Here is a 19051-nt window from a genome sequence, read left to right on the forward strand (position 1 = left end):
AGGTTCATTTCCCAATACCAAATCAAGTACAGCCTCTTCTCTTGTAGGCTTTTGTACATATTGTGTCAAGAAACCTTCCTGAACACACCTAACAAACTCCACCCCATCTAAACTCCTTGCTCTAGGGAGATGGCAATAGATATTTGGGAAATTAAGATGTCCCATCACGACAACTCTGTTATTATTACACCTTTCCAGGATCTGTTTCCCTATCTGCTCCTCGATATCCTGTTACTATTGGGCGGCCTATGAAAAACACCCAGTAAAGTTATTGACCCCTTCCTGTTCCTAACTTCCACCCACAGAGACTCCGTAGACAATCCCTCCATGACATCCACCTTTTCTGCAGCCATGGTACTATCTCTGATCAACAGTGCCAAGCCCCCACCTCTTTTGCTTCCCTCCCTGTCCTTTCTGAAACATCTAAAACCCGGCACTTGAAGTAACCAACCCTGTCCCTGAGCAATCCAAGTCTCTGTAATGGCCACCACATCATATCTACAACTACTGATTCACGCTCTCTCATCCGCTTTGTTCACAACACTCCTTTCATTAAAATAGACACATCTCAAACGTTCAGTCTGAGGTTGTTCCTTCTCTATCACCTGCCTATCCTCCCTCTCGCACTGTCTACAAGCTTTCTCTATTTGTGAGCCAACCTCCTCTTCCCCAATCCCCTGGGATTCAAGTACAACCTGTCCTTTTTGTACAGGTTACACCTGCCCCAAAAGAGGTCCCAGTGATCCAGAAATCTGAATCCCTGCCCCTTGCTCCAATCCCTCAGCCACACATTTATCCTCCACTTCATTCTATTCCTATTCTCATTATCGCATGGCACAGGCAGTAATCCGGAAATTACTACCTTTGTGGTCCTGCTTCTCAACAGTACCTGACTCTTCCCTTACCCTCTCCTGACTGTGACCCACTTGTCTGTCTCCCGTGGCCCAGGTGTGACCACCTGCCTGTAACTCCTCTCTATCACCTTCTTGCTCTCCCTGACCAGGCGAAGGTCATTGAGCTGCAACACCAGTTCCCTAACTCAGTTAAGGCTTTTAAATGCAAGGGAACAAGAACCACCTTAAGAAGTGAGCCAAGATTTTTTTTGTTCTATTTACATTCTTTTTTGTATAATTTATGTTAAATTTATATGGTTTTGTTATATATCTGATGTTATGCACCTCTGAAGCTGCTTCAAGATTTTTATTGCACCTGTGTGTATGCGTACCTGTGTATATGAAAATGGATGTGCCTTTGATGTTCAACTTCTTGACATTCCCAAATCTGAGAATTTCCTTGGTATTTAATGAGAAAAACAAGTATATTCACCGGGCAATTACGTTGTGAGTGCTAAACAGATGGATTGGTTGGAAGACGGGACTGTAAGCATTCAAAAGCAAATGTGGAAGCATGGTAAAACAGAGCAGATCATCCGGAAACAGAAATTGTGTCAGAACCAGCTGATCAATTGTTCCTTTCTCTAACTGTTGAATGTACAGATATGTGAGGCGGAAACGCTTCAAAATGACATGTGAAAGCTATCATTACAAGCACTTATTTAGCTATTCTTCAAGCTGGTTAGGATAGTAAGGGAACTAATAAATTATCTCTATAAAATTTTTCACTTTCACCAAAAGAAATCTTGGGACCATGTTTAAATGTCGAGTAAAGTGAAGATCTATTTACTGCTATTTCCAGGTTTTTGCATTTCCATCCTTAGTGTCACAGTGAGATTTCCAAAATTTGGAAACCAGAAGAAGATGCTTAACTTTGGAAGCATATTAAGATCTCCACTGCAAAAATTAAACTGGAGTGCATGGTGATGATATGTTATGAGGGTAATCATGCAAGTGCACTTGAAAATATGTCGTAACATGTACAGCTATTTTCAGTCTGTTTGTGCTCAGTAAAGTTCCTGTGGCTGTTGGTAAGGTTGTTCAGATGCAGCATTGAAACAAATCTCAAGCTATTTTAGTCAATATTGGGTCTAAGATTTAATTTTGAATATATTGACTCTCCTGATCAAAATTGCAAAAAGTAGTGCACCAAGTTAGCATGCTGCTAATTACTATATCCCGATTAGATAGATCAACATTCCCACAATCTCAGTTAACTTCCATTGCTGAGGTATCACGATCATGGTCGAAATTAGATAGAATCATGGATCACAAAAACAAAAACATGTCTGGTGGTAAATATTTCAAGTCACAAAATAATTTAATCTATCTGGTAATCAAATACTCTGTATATACTCAAAGCTGGTGAAATGTAATTCCAATAACCGCCATTTTTATTTTCATTATCTGTAATTTCCAGGGTGAGAATCTAAAATTTTTATTTTTGTGGAAGCATGAAATGAGTTATTGAACATCCACAAAATGTCCCAGTCTTTAAAACTTTTGTGCATGTTTGCTGACTGGTGTCACATATAAAAAAATTCTAAATTAGGTTAAAATGCTTATTTATTGTAATAAACCTCTAGCAATCAAACAGTTAGCAATCTTAAGAATAACAGTGAATATTTTTAAAAGAATTGTTTAAATTACTTTTTTAAAACCTTGATTAATTGCACTGGTTGGTAGCTGATTTTACATTTAGCAAAATTTAACTGAATCTCAAAGGAAAGGCATTTCTCAGAACAGGGGGAACTTCAGTTCAATAGAAACTCTACCTACTTGTAATTAACAAACACATACTCCTTCAGCAACTTCTAAATATTTCAATCTTCATATCTATGCTTCGTGTATACCTTTTGAATATAGCCGTTAAGCATTTCATACACTTGCTTCTTGAATTGAGTGAAACTTGTTCCTGCTACATTTTCAACATAGCTTTTATTTCTATAATTAAAGAACAATACATAGGGCTTCCTGCATCAATGAAGCTGTTAATTACCTTTCACCTTTTTGCTGAAGTGTTGTGTTTCCATCCCATTAGCAATGCATTGTTAGATTAGATTAGATTAGTTTAGTTTCAACTTTATTGTCATTGTGCCAAGTACAGATACAAAGCCAATGAAATGCAGTTAGCATCTATCAAGAAATGCAAAGAATAGTGTTATTTACAAAATAACTGTAAATAAAAAGTAAGTGCTACAGCACACAAATATAAAAGTACTGAGACAGTACAATATGGGTGCAAGACTGCTTAGTGCTGTGATGTGAGGTTCAGCAGGGTCACAACCTCAGGGAAGAAGCTCTTCCTGTGCCTGCTGGTGCGGGAGCGGAGGCTTCTGACGGGCCTACCAGATGGGAGTGTGGCGACCCAGTTTCTGCACAGGCGAACCGGCTCACAAATAGCCAGCACGCGGGGGGAGACTTTGGTAATGCACCTCTGATGTCATTTCCGCCTGGAGAGGGTGGGCGCTAGGGATTAAATGCCAGCGCCGCGAAGTTTGAATAAACTAGTCTTGAAACGACTTACCGACTGCATGTCGTTATTTCAGCGCTGTGTGTAGCACATCACAACAGTAAGACCATAGCTGTGTCATTGTCTCTAGCTCTGTATGTATTACATCGCTACATTGGTGACCCTGCCGGTCCAAATGGGATTTGGACCAAAGATGACCGACTCTTCATCTGTTCACGCAGTTTCGCAAAAACTGCCGACTTTCTGGACGCTGCGACCACGTGTGGTTTAGCCAAGCAGAAGCCCAGTTCCAAATTCGGCAGATATCCTCTGATTCCACGCGTTACTACCACGTGGTGAGCGCCCTTGACCAGGAGACGGCCGCCCAGGTTGCGGATTTCATACAGTCGCCCCCAGAAGAAGGCAAATATGCAGCATTCAAAGCACTGCTCATTGGGACCTTTGGCCTCCCACAGCGTGAGCGGGGTGCCCGCCTGCTTCACCTGGACGGTTTGGGAGACAGACTGCCGTCAGCATCGATGAACGAGATGGTGGCCCCGGCTGACGGACACAAGCCCTGCCTCATGTTTGAGCAAGCATTCCTAGAGCAACTGCCCAACGACATACATCTGCTGCTGGCTGACGCAGATTTCAGCGACCCCCGGAAGGTGGCGGCCTGGGCAGACGTGTTGTGGAAAGCCAAGAAGGAGAGCGTGGCGTCCATCGGTCAGATTACAGGCCACGCGCCCAACAGCAGACCAGACCAGGCCCGGCAGGGAGGTGCACACAACACAGAGGCAGGAGTGAAGAGGCCAGTGAACAGTGGTGTTTCTACCACCAGCAGTGGGGCACAAAAGCCCGCCATTGTCGCCCATCCTGCAAGCACCAGGGCCAGCTGCCGCTAACGACTAAGGCGGCTGGCCACCAGGACAGCCTCTTGTACGTCTGGGACAAACAGTCAGGACACCGCTTCTTGGTCAACACTGGAGCGGAAATCAGCATCTTGCCCCCGACGGGGTACGACACCCGCAACAGGAAACCAGGACCCACCCTGAGGGCCACAAACGGCAGCACGATACAGACCTATGGCACCCGCACAGTGCAGCTGCAGTTTGGTGCCAGCCGGTTCACATGGGACTTCACACTGGCCGCCGTGGCCCAACCTCTCCTGGGGGTGGACTTCTTGCGAGCTCACAGCCTGCTGGTCGTCTTGCAAGGGAGAAGACTGGTACATGCGGAGACTTTCCAGACGTTCTCCCTGGGTGAAGCCAAGTTGCCGGCCCCACACCTGGACTCCATCACGCTGTCGGACAACAAATTCACCTGAATCCTGGCAGACTTTCCATCGATTCTGGCACCACATTTCATGGCAGCCATGCCCAGACACGGGGTACACCACCACACCCCGACCCAGGGACCACCCCTCCACGCCCACGCACGAAGGCTCCGCCGGACATGCTCCGACTGGCGAAGGAGGAGTTCCAGAGGATGGAGGAATTGGGGATTGTACAGAGGTCCGACAGCCCATGGGCCTCCCCCCAGCACATGGTGCCCAAAGCAGCCGGGGGTTGGAGACCATGTGGTGACTACCGCAGACTGAACGAGGCTACAACTCCAGACCGCCACCCCGTGCCACACATACAGGACTTTGCAGCAAACCTGCATGGGGCCAGAATCTTTTCCAAAGTAGACCTCGTCTGGGGATACCATCAAATCCTGGTGCACCCTGAAGACATCCCCAAAACAGCACTCATCTCCGCGTTCGGCCTGTTCAAGTTCCTCCGAATGCCGTTCAGCCTGAAGAATGCCTCACAGACGTTCCAGCGTCTAATGGATGTGGTGAGACGCGACCTGGACTTTGCGTTCATCTATTTGGACGACATCCTTATAGCCAGCAGTAGTCGTCAGGAGCATCTGTCCCACCTCCGCCAGCTCTACTCCTGCCTGAGTGATTTCGGCCTCACGATCAACCTGGCCAAATGCCTGTTCGGACTCAACACCATCGACTTCCTGGGCCACAGGAATTACCAAAGATGGGGAAACACCTCTGCCCGCCAAGGTAGACGCGATCCGCCACTTTGCCTGGCCCAACACGGTCAAAGGCCTACAGGAGTTTGTTGGTATAGTGAACTCTACCACCATTTCCTCCCCTCAGCAGCCCGTATCATGCGCCCTTTGTACACCCTGATGTCGGGTAAAGGCAAGGACATTACTTGGGACGAGGAGGCTGCAGCCGCTTTCGTTACAGCCAAGGAAGCCTTGGCAGATGCTGCGATGCTGGTGCACCCCAGAACGGACGCTCCGACCGCCCTCACAGTGGACGCATCCGACACGGCAGTCGGTGGGGTGCTGGGGCAACTCGTTGAGGGGTGCTGGCATCCTTGGCGTTTTTTAACAAGCACCTACGACCACCCAAACTCAAGTATGGTGCTTTCAACCAGGAGCCGTTGGCGCTGTATCTGGCAATCCGGCATTTCAGGTACTTCTTAGGAGGCAGGCCGTTTGCTGCGTTCACAGACCACAAACAGTTGATCTTCATGTTCACGAAGGTGTCCGATCCCTGGTCGGCTCACCAGCAGCGACATCTGTCCTGCATCTCCGAGTATACGACGGACATCCAGTATGTCTCGGGAAAGGACAACGTCGTGGCGGACACACACTCCAGACCAGCTGTCCAGGCCCTATCCCTGGGGGTGGAATATGCAGCGCTGGCAGAGGCGCAGCAGGCAGACGACGAGATGCCCAGCTACAGGACCGCAGTCTCGGGTTTGCAGCTGCAGGTCTTTCTCGTAGGCCCAGGTGAGAGGACCCTCCTGTGCGACGTGGCTACCGGCGAACCTCGCCCCATCGTCCTGGCAGCCTGGAGGCGGCGAGTTTTTGACTCCATACATGGTTTGGCGCACCCATCTATCAGGACAACCATCCAGCTGGTCTCCAGCAAGTTCGCGTGGCACGGACTTTGCAAGCAGGTCAGTGAATGGGCCAGAACGTGCGCGCAGTGCCAAACAGCCAAGGTGCAGCGGCACACTAAAGCCCCGCCACAGCAGTTCGAACCCACCCACCAGAGGTTCAACCACATTCATGTGGATATCGTGGGCCCCCTACCAGTGTTAGCAGTACCTCCTAACTATGGTAGACCAGTTCACGAGGTGGCCAGAGGCGGTCCCGCTCACCGACACATCTGCCGATTCCTGCGCCCGAGCACTGATTGCAAAGTGGGTAGCATGCTTCAGGGTACTGGCCCACATTACCTCCGACAGAGGCGCCCAGTTCACCTCCAGCCTGTGGTCGGCTGAGGCCAGCCTGTTGGGAACGCAGCTACACCACACAACTGCCTACCACCTACAGTCGAACAGACTGGTGGAACGCTTCCACCGTCACTTGAAGTCGGCTCTCATGGCCTGCTTGAGAGGACCTAACTGGGTGGACGAGCTTCCCTGGGTCCTGCTTGGAATTCGCACAGTGCCCAAAGAGGATCTGCACGCCTCATCGGTCAAGTTGGTGTACGGCACACCCCTGGCCGTCCCGGGAGAGTTCATACCAGCCCCAAGGGGGCAAGAGGAAGAACCCGCAGCAGTCCTGGACAGGCTATGCAAGAGGCTCGATAACCCGGCCCCCGTACCGACTTCACAGCACGGACGGACCCCGACCCATGTACCCAAAGACCTGCAGGACTGTAAGTTTGTGTTTGTATGAAGGGGCGGACATGGGGCACCACTACTGCGGCCGTACGAGGGGCCGTTCAAGATGATCAACAAAAACAGCTCCACGTACGTTCTGGACATTGGGGGGGAAAGAAGAGGTTTTCACGGTGGACCGACTCAAACCAGCCCATGTGGACTTGGCACAGCCGGTCGAGGTTCAGGCACCGCGGCGCAGAGGCAGACCTCCCAAACAGAGGCTGATCCAGACTGTGGACATTAGGGTGTGTATCGCTGATTCTGTGGGGGGGGGGGAGGGTATGTGGCGACCCACTTTGAGCGCAGGCAAACCGGCTCACAAATAGCCAGCGTGCGGGGGGAGACTTTGGTAATGCATCTCTGATGTCATTTCCGCCCGGAGAGGGTAGGCGCTAGGGATTAATTCCAGCACCGCCAAGTTAGAATAAACTATTCTCGAAACGACTTACCAACTACGTGTCGTTATTTCAGCGCTGTGTGTAGCACATTGCTATAGGAGGAGAGTAAAAAGTCCATGGTTAGGGTGAGATGCATCCTTGATAATGCTTTTCGCCCTGCCCAGGATTTGCAAAATATTGTCACATACCTACAGGGCTATAAGTTCTAAAATTGCGGTAAGATCAAGAGGGAAATTTCTTTCCATTAGAAAATCCCTTCAATTTAATATTTATATTCCTTTTGAAAAAAATATGGACCAAATACAGGCACATGGGACTAGCTTGGTGCCACTGTGGTTGGCATAGATGAGTTGGACCTTAGGGCCTGTTTCCATGCTGTAATGCACTAATTGTTTATATGTTTTAATATTGGTAACATTTTATTATGTTTAGTTCGTTTTGGTAAGTGAAGTCTAATTTGCTCTAGATATATGCAATTAATAATCTCATTGATAGAGTATACCTGATTATTAAGGTCACCTTTTTACACTCCTTACTGTGATCATGAAATTAGTATAATTGTTTTTGGATTTCTACTTCTGCCACCCAATCCTATCATTTTTCAACATACATTATTTACAATTTCTCAAGCAGTAGTTAAATCTAGTGTTCATTTTCAACATTGCGACAGGCAGCAAGCCATAGAATCATCCCAGAAGGCTGTCCTGTGTGGCATGGTAGTGCTGCGGTTACCACAACGCTCACAGTACAGGCGATCGGGTTCAGTTCCTGCTACTGCCCCTAAGAAGTTTGTACATTCTCACGGTGACCGCGTGGGTTTTCCTCTGGGAGCTCTTCCTACAGTCCAAATACATACTGGTTGCTAGGTTAATTGGTCATTGTAAATTGTCCCATAATCAAGTTGGATTTAAACCCGGGGCTTGCTGAATGTACGTGACTCAAAGGGCTGAAAGGGCCTGCTCCACGATGTACCTCAATAAGTAACAAATGTGGAGCCGCCTCAATACTTATTACCAATCCACTGCCATAATATATTCATTCTGATCTGCTACTGCTATATGCTGCTAGATGTAAATTCTTTTTTTCATAATTTTTTTTATTGAAGTTCATCATCAAACAAACATTTCCATAAGATGGGAGTTTCTTTTTAAATTGAGTCTGCAATTCCTAAGAAGCAAGATGTTTCAAATTGTTTATACTCTCATTCATTTTAAAAAGTACAAATCTTTTCTGGCTCTTCCATAGTTAAAAAAAAATCAAAATTGATCAAATCTCAAATACATAGAAAGTATATTTTATAAAATTGCATGTAAAGATTTACAGAAAGGTATAAGACTGTAGCATTCTTCAAATAATCAAATATAACCTGGACATTCTTGTTCATTAATTGGGTGCCCAAATTCTACACAATGATCACAACAAATTATTTTTGCTCTGTTTAGCTACAGAGTAAAATAAATTTGAAACCAACCAACCTCCATTTTCAGTAATCACGTTGAGTAGTGCACCCAGATGGATTACTGTCATTCTCATTTTAATGCCAATGCTTTAAGTGTATTTCTGACATATCACATTAAAAGAAAGATGGTAAAAATCAAAAATCCCATTTTAGAGGAAATTAAAAAGTGAACAAGTTTTATTGGCTGGATGAATAAATATGAATAACCAACACTGAAATTAAGTCAGCCTTCTGAAATCAAAATCAAAATCATCTGCAGAAACATATGATCATTTTTGTGAAAGAACATAACTTAGACCTCCAACATGACTTAGTGCAAGAACAGTCCATATTTAACAAGTCATTTTGATTTGCCAAGGTGAAGTAACCAGGACATATCTTAAATGTGACTATCTATTATTTCATAATAAGCCCTAGAGCTTATACAATTTACACCAAAATGATTGGAGGAATGTGAAATGTGAGTAGACAATGTGCCAGTTTGTATGGGTGTCAAAACGAGACATACATCAGAGACAGGGTGGACCGAAGCATGTTTATACTATCCCCTCACACCCTCATCTTAGACCGACAAAGTTCTCCCTCACTAGGAAAGGCTGGAGCAATGGAATTATATTTCAATATTGTAATGAGAAAAATATTCTTCTGACAGTGCTTTGTGGATTATTGGAGTTCTCTACCCCTCAAAGCTAGGAAAGCTGAGTCAGTAAGCATAGTTGATGGAGGCAGACTGTTTCTGGTAAACAAGTGGAACAGTGGAATTGAGGCCAGGGTCTTACTGATTGGCTCAAGAGACAATGTGGTCTTCTCTCCACTTCTTATTGCTTATATACTTATGTTTGCAAAGTAAGTTGGTCCTGAAGGCAGCTAGTTGTCGGCAGGCTGCAAATGAACAGCCTACATCCAAGTGCAGTCTATTGATCCTCCATCAGTCAGCTGTGGATTGCTATCAATAAGAAGTTCCTTCAAACAAAAAAAATGCTAACAGAGATAGAATCCAGTAGAAAAGAATGTATTTCTACCAGCCCTACCTTAAAATCATTATTGCTGAGAGCCACCACATGCCTCGGTGAGATTTGCCACTAATCCAACATATGCCACTTCCTTCCCAATCACCACTTCCCTCACTCCTCGTTCCCCATTACAATTATTTCCTCCACTCCTCTTCCTGTCAACCTCTGACTGTATTTATAACTCCACTCCCAATAGTCCTAGATGCAAACCCATCGACCTGCATGTCCCATTCATAAAAAGGGTAATGTTGTTGCTGTTGATGGTGAAAATCAAATGGTCCTCGTTGCATGGGAAATCCAGAAAATACTAATTTAAGAGTATAGGCTTGTGTGGTGGGATTGGGATGTGGAGGTTAGTCAAAGGTTATCGATTCCTCAGGATGCACACTGCACTGAAGAGCTCATTTTATTAATATTGAGAATAAGACCCTTACTAAATTCCTGTTCAGAATCAGGCTGGCATGCTCTTTGAAAGGGACAGAGATTATATAGCCGAACAATTGACCTCTCTCAAGCAATAAACCTTTCTACGCAGTGTTCAACCTTTATGAAGCTACAGTAGCTGAGCTAGAATATGCATATGTGATGACAGATGGCAAAAGTTGTGTACGCTGTTCACTTCTAGGCAAGTTTTACATTATTCATGTGGCTCTTGGAAGCTTGGGATCCTGTCCCAGTCCTATATCCAAACTGAAAAAAGCATAAGAAAAGCCGGTTTATATGAATTATAATGTGGAAATTATTTGCACCTGTTTTGTGACATTGTTGTGCTATTACATGTTACTTTCAAATATTCTGATGTCCTGTAAGGTTTTTTGCTGCATATGTAAGTAGTTTGACTAAATCACAGGCCCAGTGTCAAAAATGTATGGTCTACATCCAGTTACATGGCCATAATTTGGAATATAAATTGGTCAGATATCCCAGGTCTTTGAAAAGAAAGCAAGATTCTCTTGGTTCATGACAGCATGAACAGAAACCAGAATGATAGGGCTCTGAAGGAAAACACCAGCTACCAAGCGTCTGTACCTCTGAGTATCTCAGATTTCTCCACAGCTGTGGAAGTTCATGACTTGCTGGAGGTCAGATGCTGGTACGTACATTGGAATCCAGTAAAAAGGCAGGCTTTGCTGAATAGGGATGTCCATCTACATCACATCCAACTCTCAGCTCTATAGAAGGAAAGGATGGGACATAAAGGCTATTTGAATCAAACAAAGGTATTTCAAATGGGGTCATTGGCCATGGTAGAAAAAGGGAAGGCAGACATATGCTTTCCCTATTTTTCTTCCATTTACAGTACCTCTTGTTAATTATTTGTGCCTTTAATTAAGTGTCACCAATATGAAAATTGTTAAAAGCTTTAGACACCTACAAGTAGTAAAAACAAACATCAAGAATTCAGATTGCAATACTTCAGGATACATGACCTGAGGCCAGTTTACCACTCAGAGCCTGCAGCACCTCTCCTGAATCTGCCAGATGCAGACTGGCCCAATCTAGAAAACGTTCAAGCAGACGAGGACCAAGTCCAAAATGATCTAGCTCAAGATGTTTCATCTGATTCATGTGACTGCACCTTCTAGCAGACTCCAGGAGTGGGACTGGTAAAAGGAGAATCCATTTGCCAGGAAGCAGCTACCCCATTTTATCCATTCTTAACACTTAGTCACCACAAAATTTTGAACAAGTAAATTTGTTGCAAGAACTTACTTTCCTCCACTGTTAAGATTCTGCTCAAAACTTCAATGAAAAATTGATTCATTGATTTTGATAAATAAAAGTGCTTTTATGTTTCATCAAAAACTATTTCAGTCATATCTTCAGTAATCAGAATTAATGTCAAAAATCAAATACATAGACATAGCTTCCAGAAAAGTCAATATTTAATTTTTAATTCATCCATTCTACTCCACAGTGTTAACAAAGAGCCAATCAGTAAAGTACTTCCTTGTAAGAGCTAAAAAGGCCTTTGAAAAATGAGACAGCTCCAATATAGATTAAAAGTTTAAAGTGGCAGAAAGACATTTAATAGCATAACTGGAAAATTTATAGAAGTGGAATGTGTAGCAGTATTAGCACATGGGAGGATAAAAACCAGAACAAACTGGTTAGATCAATTGTACACTTCCTACACTTATACTGCAGTTGTTCCAAACATAGAGGAGAAATCCAAACATGAGAAAATCCTCTCCTTTACGTTTCCCCATTCCATTTTCCTCCCTCACCTTTTCTCCTTACATGCCTATCCCCTCCTTCTGGTGCCCCTCCCCTCCCTTCCATAGTCTTCTGTCCTCTCCTGTCAGATTTCCCCCTTTCCAATCCTTTATCTCTTCCACCAATCTACTTCCCAGTTCTTTACTTCACCCCTCCACCACTACCAGTTTCACCTACCACCTTCCAACTTGTATTTCTTCTTCCCCTCCCTCCACCTTCTTGCTCTACCTTCTCATTATTTTTTTCCAGTCCTGATGAAGGGTCTTAGCGCAAAACCAACTGTTTACTCTTTTCCATAGATGCTGCCTGACTTGCTGAGTTCCTGCTACATTTTGTGTGTGTTGATAGCAAGGAAATACTGGGAGTACTGTTTGGAGTTCTGATCTACATGCTACAAGAATAGTAATAAAATTTCAGGAGACCTACCATAACTGAGAGGAACTGGCATAACAATAAGAAAAGATTGGAGGACTAGATTTTTCTTCCCAAAAGAGGAAACTGATACCCTTGCTCCCAAGTGTGGTATTCTGATAGTTGTTTAGATTCATAACCAGAATTAAAAGGATAGATATAGAAGAAATATTTTCTTTGTTGAGAAGAGAATTAGGAACCATTAGAACATAAGACCATATGATATAAAAGCAGAATTAGGATATTTGGCCCTTCAACTCTGCTCTGCCATTTCATCATGGCTGATGCATTTCCCTCTCAGCCCCAACCTGCTGCCTTCTCCCCATACCCCTTCATGATCTGACTGATCAAGAATCTATCAACCTCTGTCTTAAATATACCCAATGACTTGGCCTCCACAGCTGCCTGTGGTAATGAAATCCACACATCTACCACTCTCTGGCTAAAGAAATTCCTCCGCTTCTCCATTTTAAATGGACATCCATCTATTTTGAGGCTGTGTCCTCTGGTATTAGACTCCCATCATAGGAAACTTCCTCTCCACATCCACTTTATCAAGGCATTTCAACTTTCAGTAGGCTTCAATGAGACTTCCCTCCCCCATTCTTCTGAATTCCAGTGAGTACAAGCCCAAAACCATCACTCTTCATGTGATCATCCTTTCAATCCCAGAATCATTTCTGTGAACCTCCTTTGAACCCTCTCCAATGTCAGTACACCCTTCCTTATACAAGAGGCCCAAAACATCTCACAATACTCCAAGTGAGGCCTCACTAGTGCCTTATAAAGCCTCAACATTGCGCCCTTGGTTTTACATTCTGGTTCTCTCGAAATGAATCTGTCTTCCTCACCACTGCCTCGACCTGCAAATTAACCTTTTGGGAAACCTGCACAAGGACTCCCAAGTCCCTGACCATTTAGAAAATAGTCTACCCTTTTATTTCTTCTACCAAAGTACAAGACTATACAATTCCCTACACTATATTCCTTCTGCCATTTCTTTGCCCACTCTTCTAATCTGTCTAAGTCCTTCTGTAGCCTCTCTGCTTCATCAACACTACCTGCTCCTCTTTGTACCTATCTTTGTATCTTGGCTACATAAGCTTGGCTACAAAGCCATCAATTCCATCATCCAAATCATTGACAATATAACGTAAAAAGAAGTGTTCCCAACACAGACCCCTGTGAAACACACCAAGTCACTGGAACCAACCAGAAAAGCTTCCATTTATTCCCACACTTTGCATCTTGCCAATCAGTCAATTCTCTATCCATGCTAGAATCTTTCCTGTAATACTATGGGCTCTTAACTTATTAAGCAACCTCTTGTGTGGCACCTTGTCAAAGGTCCTCTGAAATCCAGTTACACAACATCCACCAATTCTCTTTTGTCTAACCTGCTTGTTATATCTTCAAAGATTTTAAAAAGATTTGTCAGGCTAAATTTCCCTTGAAGAAACCATGCTGACTGTGGCCTATTTTACATTGTGCCTCCAAGAACATTGAAATCACATCCTTAAAAATCGACTCCAAGATTTTCCCAGTCATTGAGGTTAGACTAACTATTGCATATTTTTTTCTTCTTCTGCCTCTCTCCCTTCTTGAAGAGTGGAGTGACTTTTGCAATTTCCAGTCCTCTGGAACCATGCCAGCATTCATTGATTTTTGAAAGATGGTTATTAATGTCTCCGCAATCTCTTCAGCCACCTCTTTCAGAACACTTGGGTGTAAACCATCTGGTCCAGGTGACTTCTCTACCTTCAGACCCTTCTCCCTAGAAACGGCTTCACTTACTTCTGCCCCCTGACAATCTCAAACTTCCAGCCGCATGCCAGTTAAGAATGGTGCAGAATACTTATTCAGTTAATCCACCATTTACTTGTCCCCCATTACTACCTCTCCAGCATCATTTTCCAGTGCTCTGATATCCACTCTTGCTTCTCTTTGACACTTTATATATCTGAAGAAACTTTTGGTACCCTCTTTAATATAATTGGCTAGTTTACTTTCATATTCCATCTTTGCCTTCTTTATGGCTTTTTTTAGTTACCAACTTTTGGTTTTTAAAAGCTTCACATTCCTCTAACATTCAACTAATTTTTGTTCTATTATATGCCCTCTCATTGTCTTTTATGTTGGCTTTGATTTCTCTTGTCAGCTACAGTTGCACAACCTGCCTTTAGAATATTTTTCTTCCTTAGGATATATTTATTCGGCATCTTCCAAATTGCTCCTAGAAACCCCAGCCATGCTACTCAACTATCATCCCTGCCAGTATTCACTTCCAACATATTTTGGCCAGCTCCTCTCTCATGCCTCTGTAATTCACTTCACTTCACTATAAGGATGATGCATCTGACTTTACTTCTCCTTCTTGTAGGCATTCCACAAACATTCCCTCTTGGGATCCAGCACCAGCCTAATTTTCCCAATCTATTTGCATGTTGAAATTCTCCAAGATTATTGTAACATTGCCGTTTTGACATGCATTTTTTATCTTCCATTGTAATTTGAAGACCAAATCTTTGCTACAGTTTAGGGGCCTGTATATAACTTTCATCAGGTTCTTTTTATCCTTGCAGTTTCTTAGCTCTACCCACAATGATTCTACACCTTCTGATCCTATGTCACCTCTTTCAAATGATTTGGTTGAATTTTTTACCAGCAGGGCTACACCACCCCTCTGCTGACCTGCCTGTCCTTTATATGCAATATGTATCCTTGGACTTTAAGTTCCCAGCTATAATCTTCTTTCGGCCACAATTCAGTGATGCCGACAACATCATACGTGCCAAACAATAATTGTACTACAAGTTCATCTTCCTTATTCCGTATACTATGCGCATTTAAATATAACTCCTTCAGTCCTGGTTTCATCACACTTTTTTTATTTGGACCCCCTTTTACACTGTAATTCATCCTGTTGACTGCAATTTTGCCCTATCATCAGCCTATCTTTCCTCAGAGTCGCACTGCACACTGCCTCTGTTTGTAAGTCAACTACCCCAAACTCATCCCTATCACTCCAGTTCCCATCTCCCTGACAAATTAGTTTAAACTCTCCTGAATAGCTCTAGCGAACTTGCACCAAGGATATTGGCTCCCCCTTGAGTGTGAGTGGAACCTGTCTCTTTTGTACAGATCTTACAAAATGTATATTAACTTAAGGTGCAACTCATAATCCAGCAAGCAACTCAAAAGTAACTTAATTTCCCAGAAAGTAATTAGAATGTGGAATGCATAGATTCATGGAGTAATACAGCACAGATAAAGCTCCTTTGGGCCACTGAGTCAATGCTGTCAGGCACCCATTTTACACTAATTCTAGACTACTCCCATTTTATTTTTCCCCATATTTCCATTAAGTGTCTCCCCCTCCCAAACCTCTATCAGTCACCTGGGCTGAGAATTTTGCAACAATTTACAGCAGCCAATTAAACTGCCAAGCCCCGCATTTTCGGAACGTGGTAGAAAACTGAAGCACCCGGGGGAGACCCACATAGTCACAGGGAAAACGTGCAAACACATCGCAGCATGACAGGTCAGGGTTAAATCTGAGTCTCTGGTGCTGTAAAACAGCAGATGGACTGGTTGCACTGCTGTGTAAGAGTTTCCTAATTATATAAGAAAATGTAAAGAGGCTTATATGCATCAAAATCAATGCATTACATGTCAAATGAACATAGTGTGAAAATTATTTAATTCTTTATTATTGTAGAAAAGTATCTAAAGCATGAGAAACTGACATCAAATTGCTGCTGGTTGGAATTCACTTTCTGATCAGTTTATTAATTTGCTTGTAGTTCTCCTTCTGACTGTTGCTGTCTCTGCCACTGAGGACAATATTATAAAGCAAAGGAAGAGAAGCAACAGAACAGTTTTATCTAAGAAATCCATGAATTTGTTCAGTAAAAGAGTAGCCCAACATAGTCTGTATGAGTTTAAGATAACAGTCTTTTCTTTTGTCATCTGCTGTCTAACGGATTGATTTTCTGTAGAACTCAATAACTTACAGTAATACATACACACAGCAAATTTATATATTATTTGCGGTTAAAATTTTTCAATTTCCAAAGCAAAATTAATGCAATGCTTGCAGGAAAATGAATATTTATTTCTGATAGTTCAGTATTGAAGGCATCGCAAGATCAAATGCTGTTCTATTTTGAGTTTGCAGATTTGAACTGTGATCCATTCTGTGTCTACAAATGACATCATAGGCTCTAGCTAAAATGAGAAGATTCAGCTACATTTCTCTCCATTGACTGCTTTTAAATAATTACTCAAACATGTTATTATGAGTGTGTATGTGTGCCTTTAGATGTTAAGGCGGAGAAAATGAAAGCAGAGGTGTCACAAGTTAAAAGTGGATTACATTCAAAGTAAGTCTTTTTCCACAATCAAACAGCCCAGTGTAAATAAAGAACTTTTGTTACTTAACAGTACTTAAGTAGCTGCCAGAATAACAGGGCAAAATATGAACTGAAGTATACTTTGACATATTAAGGTTGTTGCTGACTATATATGTAGATAATTTGTCCGTTTTTGCTAAAGCTGTAGTAGAATGCTGTTTATCTTATGAAATGTCTGCACTTTTTTGTCCATTTGTCAATTTTATAGCCGATGGATTTCCTTCAACCCTCTTTGAACCCAGAGCTAATATAATCCACATAACTAAATGGAGAGAAGTAGTAACAAGGGGAAGTTTTGAGAAATATTAAAATATTAAAGTTACACGACTGAAAATAAAAGAGAGAAACAAAATCAAATGCAACTGCTTGGTTTTATGTATTAGAAGTACATACCAAAAACTGTCCGTGCTGGAACAGATTCCTTATTAATCCAAAAAGACACTTGCGAGAGAATGACTGTCATAATGCATGGTATGTAAGTCTGGATCATAAAATAACCCATTTTTCTTCTCAAATGAAAGTAGACTGTCATCACCACATATTCTCCTATAACAGAGAAACATATAGAATTATTTTTCATAACTTCTAGCTTGTAAAAATGATTTTTTAAAATTAACAGGTAGTAATAAAGGATTCTTAATAATTTTGCAATTTTATGCACAAAGACATTGCAAATGGTAATCAGAAATTGGAAACTGTGTTATATATAAGGAAGTTCAGAAACTGTGGTGTAAATAAGAAAGCCTATGTGCCTTTACCTGTAATGGATTTAATAGTGCCACTACTAACTGTTTGTCCTACAAGGTCATACTGAACCAAGCTAGAAGACTCCTCGGGCACCTCCACCGATTGGTCAGGTCCTTTTGTCCATGTGTATATCATCTCACTTTTAGGATATGCATCTGAAATGAATGAAAACACCAACTTTTAACAATTAATATCACCAAACTGATCTTTAATTTTATTACAGATTGTCTGAACAAATTATTATCTTAGTTCTTCATTAATTGGTTGGAAAAGTAATTTGTTACTCATTTGACTGCTGTGAATTTTACAATACAATAAAATTTGGTACTTTTCTTAACATTTTATAACTAGCTGCTAAAATATGTGAAATATATAATTAGATGCATGTGATATACTATTTTGATATTGCACTCATTTTAATAAGTTAGAGCAGCAACTCAACAATAATATAATTACAATAAGTGATCCTGCTTTCAAAACTATGGGCATTCATTAACCAGCTCATTAATTTACAATATGTATAACAATCATTTTATATGCATTATACACTTTTAAAACATTCAGGTCATGCAATAATATTTCAAAATGATTTATTTTGTGTTTTAAATAAATTAATTTCTCATTACACATATATCCAGCACATTTTTATTTTCCATAAAGATCAAAGTAACGACTGGCTTTACATTATTAAAATGCACACAATATTTCCACAATAGTTTCAAGTAAGAAAAAAATTGAACACTTAAAATTTCCTACCTATATGCAAAGAAAAGCAAGATCAAGTTACTCACAACTTCCAAATTTAAGCGGACAAGCATGGCCATCCATTGGGAAATCAACCAGCTTCATAGGACACTCTGCATTAATGGTAAGTCTGAAATGAAATATGAAAATCATTTAGGAAATTTAGTAAATGATTCTTATAAAATTAATTTTATATGCATTTCTCATTGAATCAGCAATGGCCTCAAATTCCTGGCATTATGAGACTGGCAAACATACCTCATGGTGTATAGAATTGTCCCATTTTGCATGATTCGGAACAGCTTGTTTGGAGCGGTCATATTGTGTGAAATTGATTTCTTCCCGTTCCTAAAGAACGTGTCAGGCGTCCAGACCTTGGTGACCATCAAGTTGTTAAGACGAAGTATTTTAGTGGGGCCGTCATACTTGAGCCTGTTGTCGACCCAAGTTTGGCGGAAAAACACGTCCATTGTGTACTCCTTGGAAGGAAATTGGGAAGAAGCGCCAATCATTATCCGAACTATTAAAACAGCGTACGTTGTGCAGTGCATTGTGCAACGTGTGATGTTAGCTTCTTAATTTCCCATTCAGAGTGCCGTGTTGTCAAAACGATACCTGTTCATTT

General features: G+C 42.2%; 1 protein-coding gene across 1 annotated transcript in view; it reads right to left on the reverse strand.

The window, feature by feature from the left end:
- gabra4 (gamma-aminobutyric acid type A receptor subunit alpha4) overlaps positions 1-19051 on the reverse strand; it is a 40665-nt gene that overhangs the window by 20171 nt on the left and 1443 nt on the right. The window contains exons 4-7 of the mRNA XM_059989134.1: positions 18685-18905; positions 18474-18556; positions 17694-17837; positions 17329-17481 (exon numbers count right to left, since the gene is read on the reverse strand). Of these exons, the coding sequence (XP_059845117.1) occupies positions 17329-17481; positions 17694-17837; positions 18474-18556; positions 18685-18905 (601 nt within the window). The remainder of the gene's footprint in view (positions 1-17328; positions 17482-17693; positions 17838-18473; positions 18557-18684; positions 18906-19051) is intronic.

This window comes from Hypanus sabinus, chromosome 14 (assembly GCF_030144855.1).
Source record: "Hypanus sabinus isolate sHypSab1 chromosome 14, sHypSab1.hap1, whole genome shotgun sequence".
Taxonomy (NCBI): domain Eukaryota; kingdom Metazoa; phylum Chordata; class Chondrichthyes; order Myliobatiformes; family Dasyatidae; genus Hypanus; species Hypanus sabinus.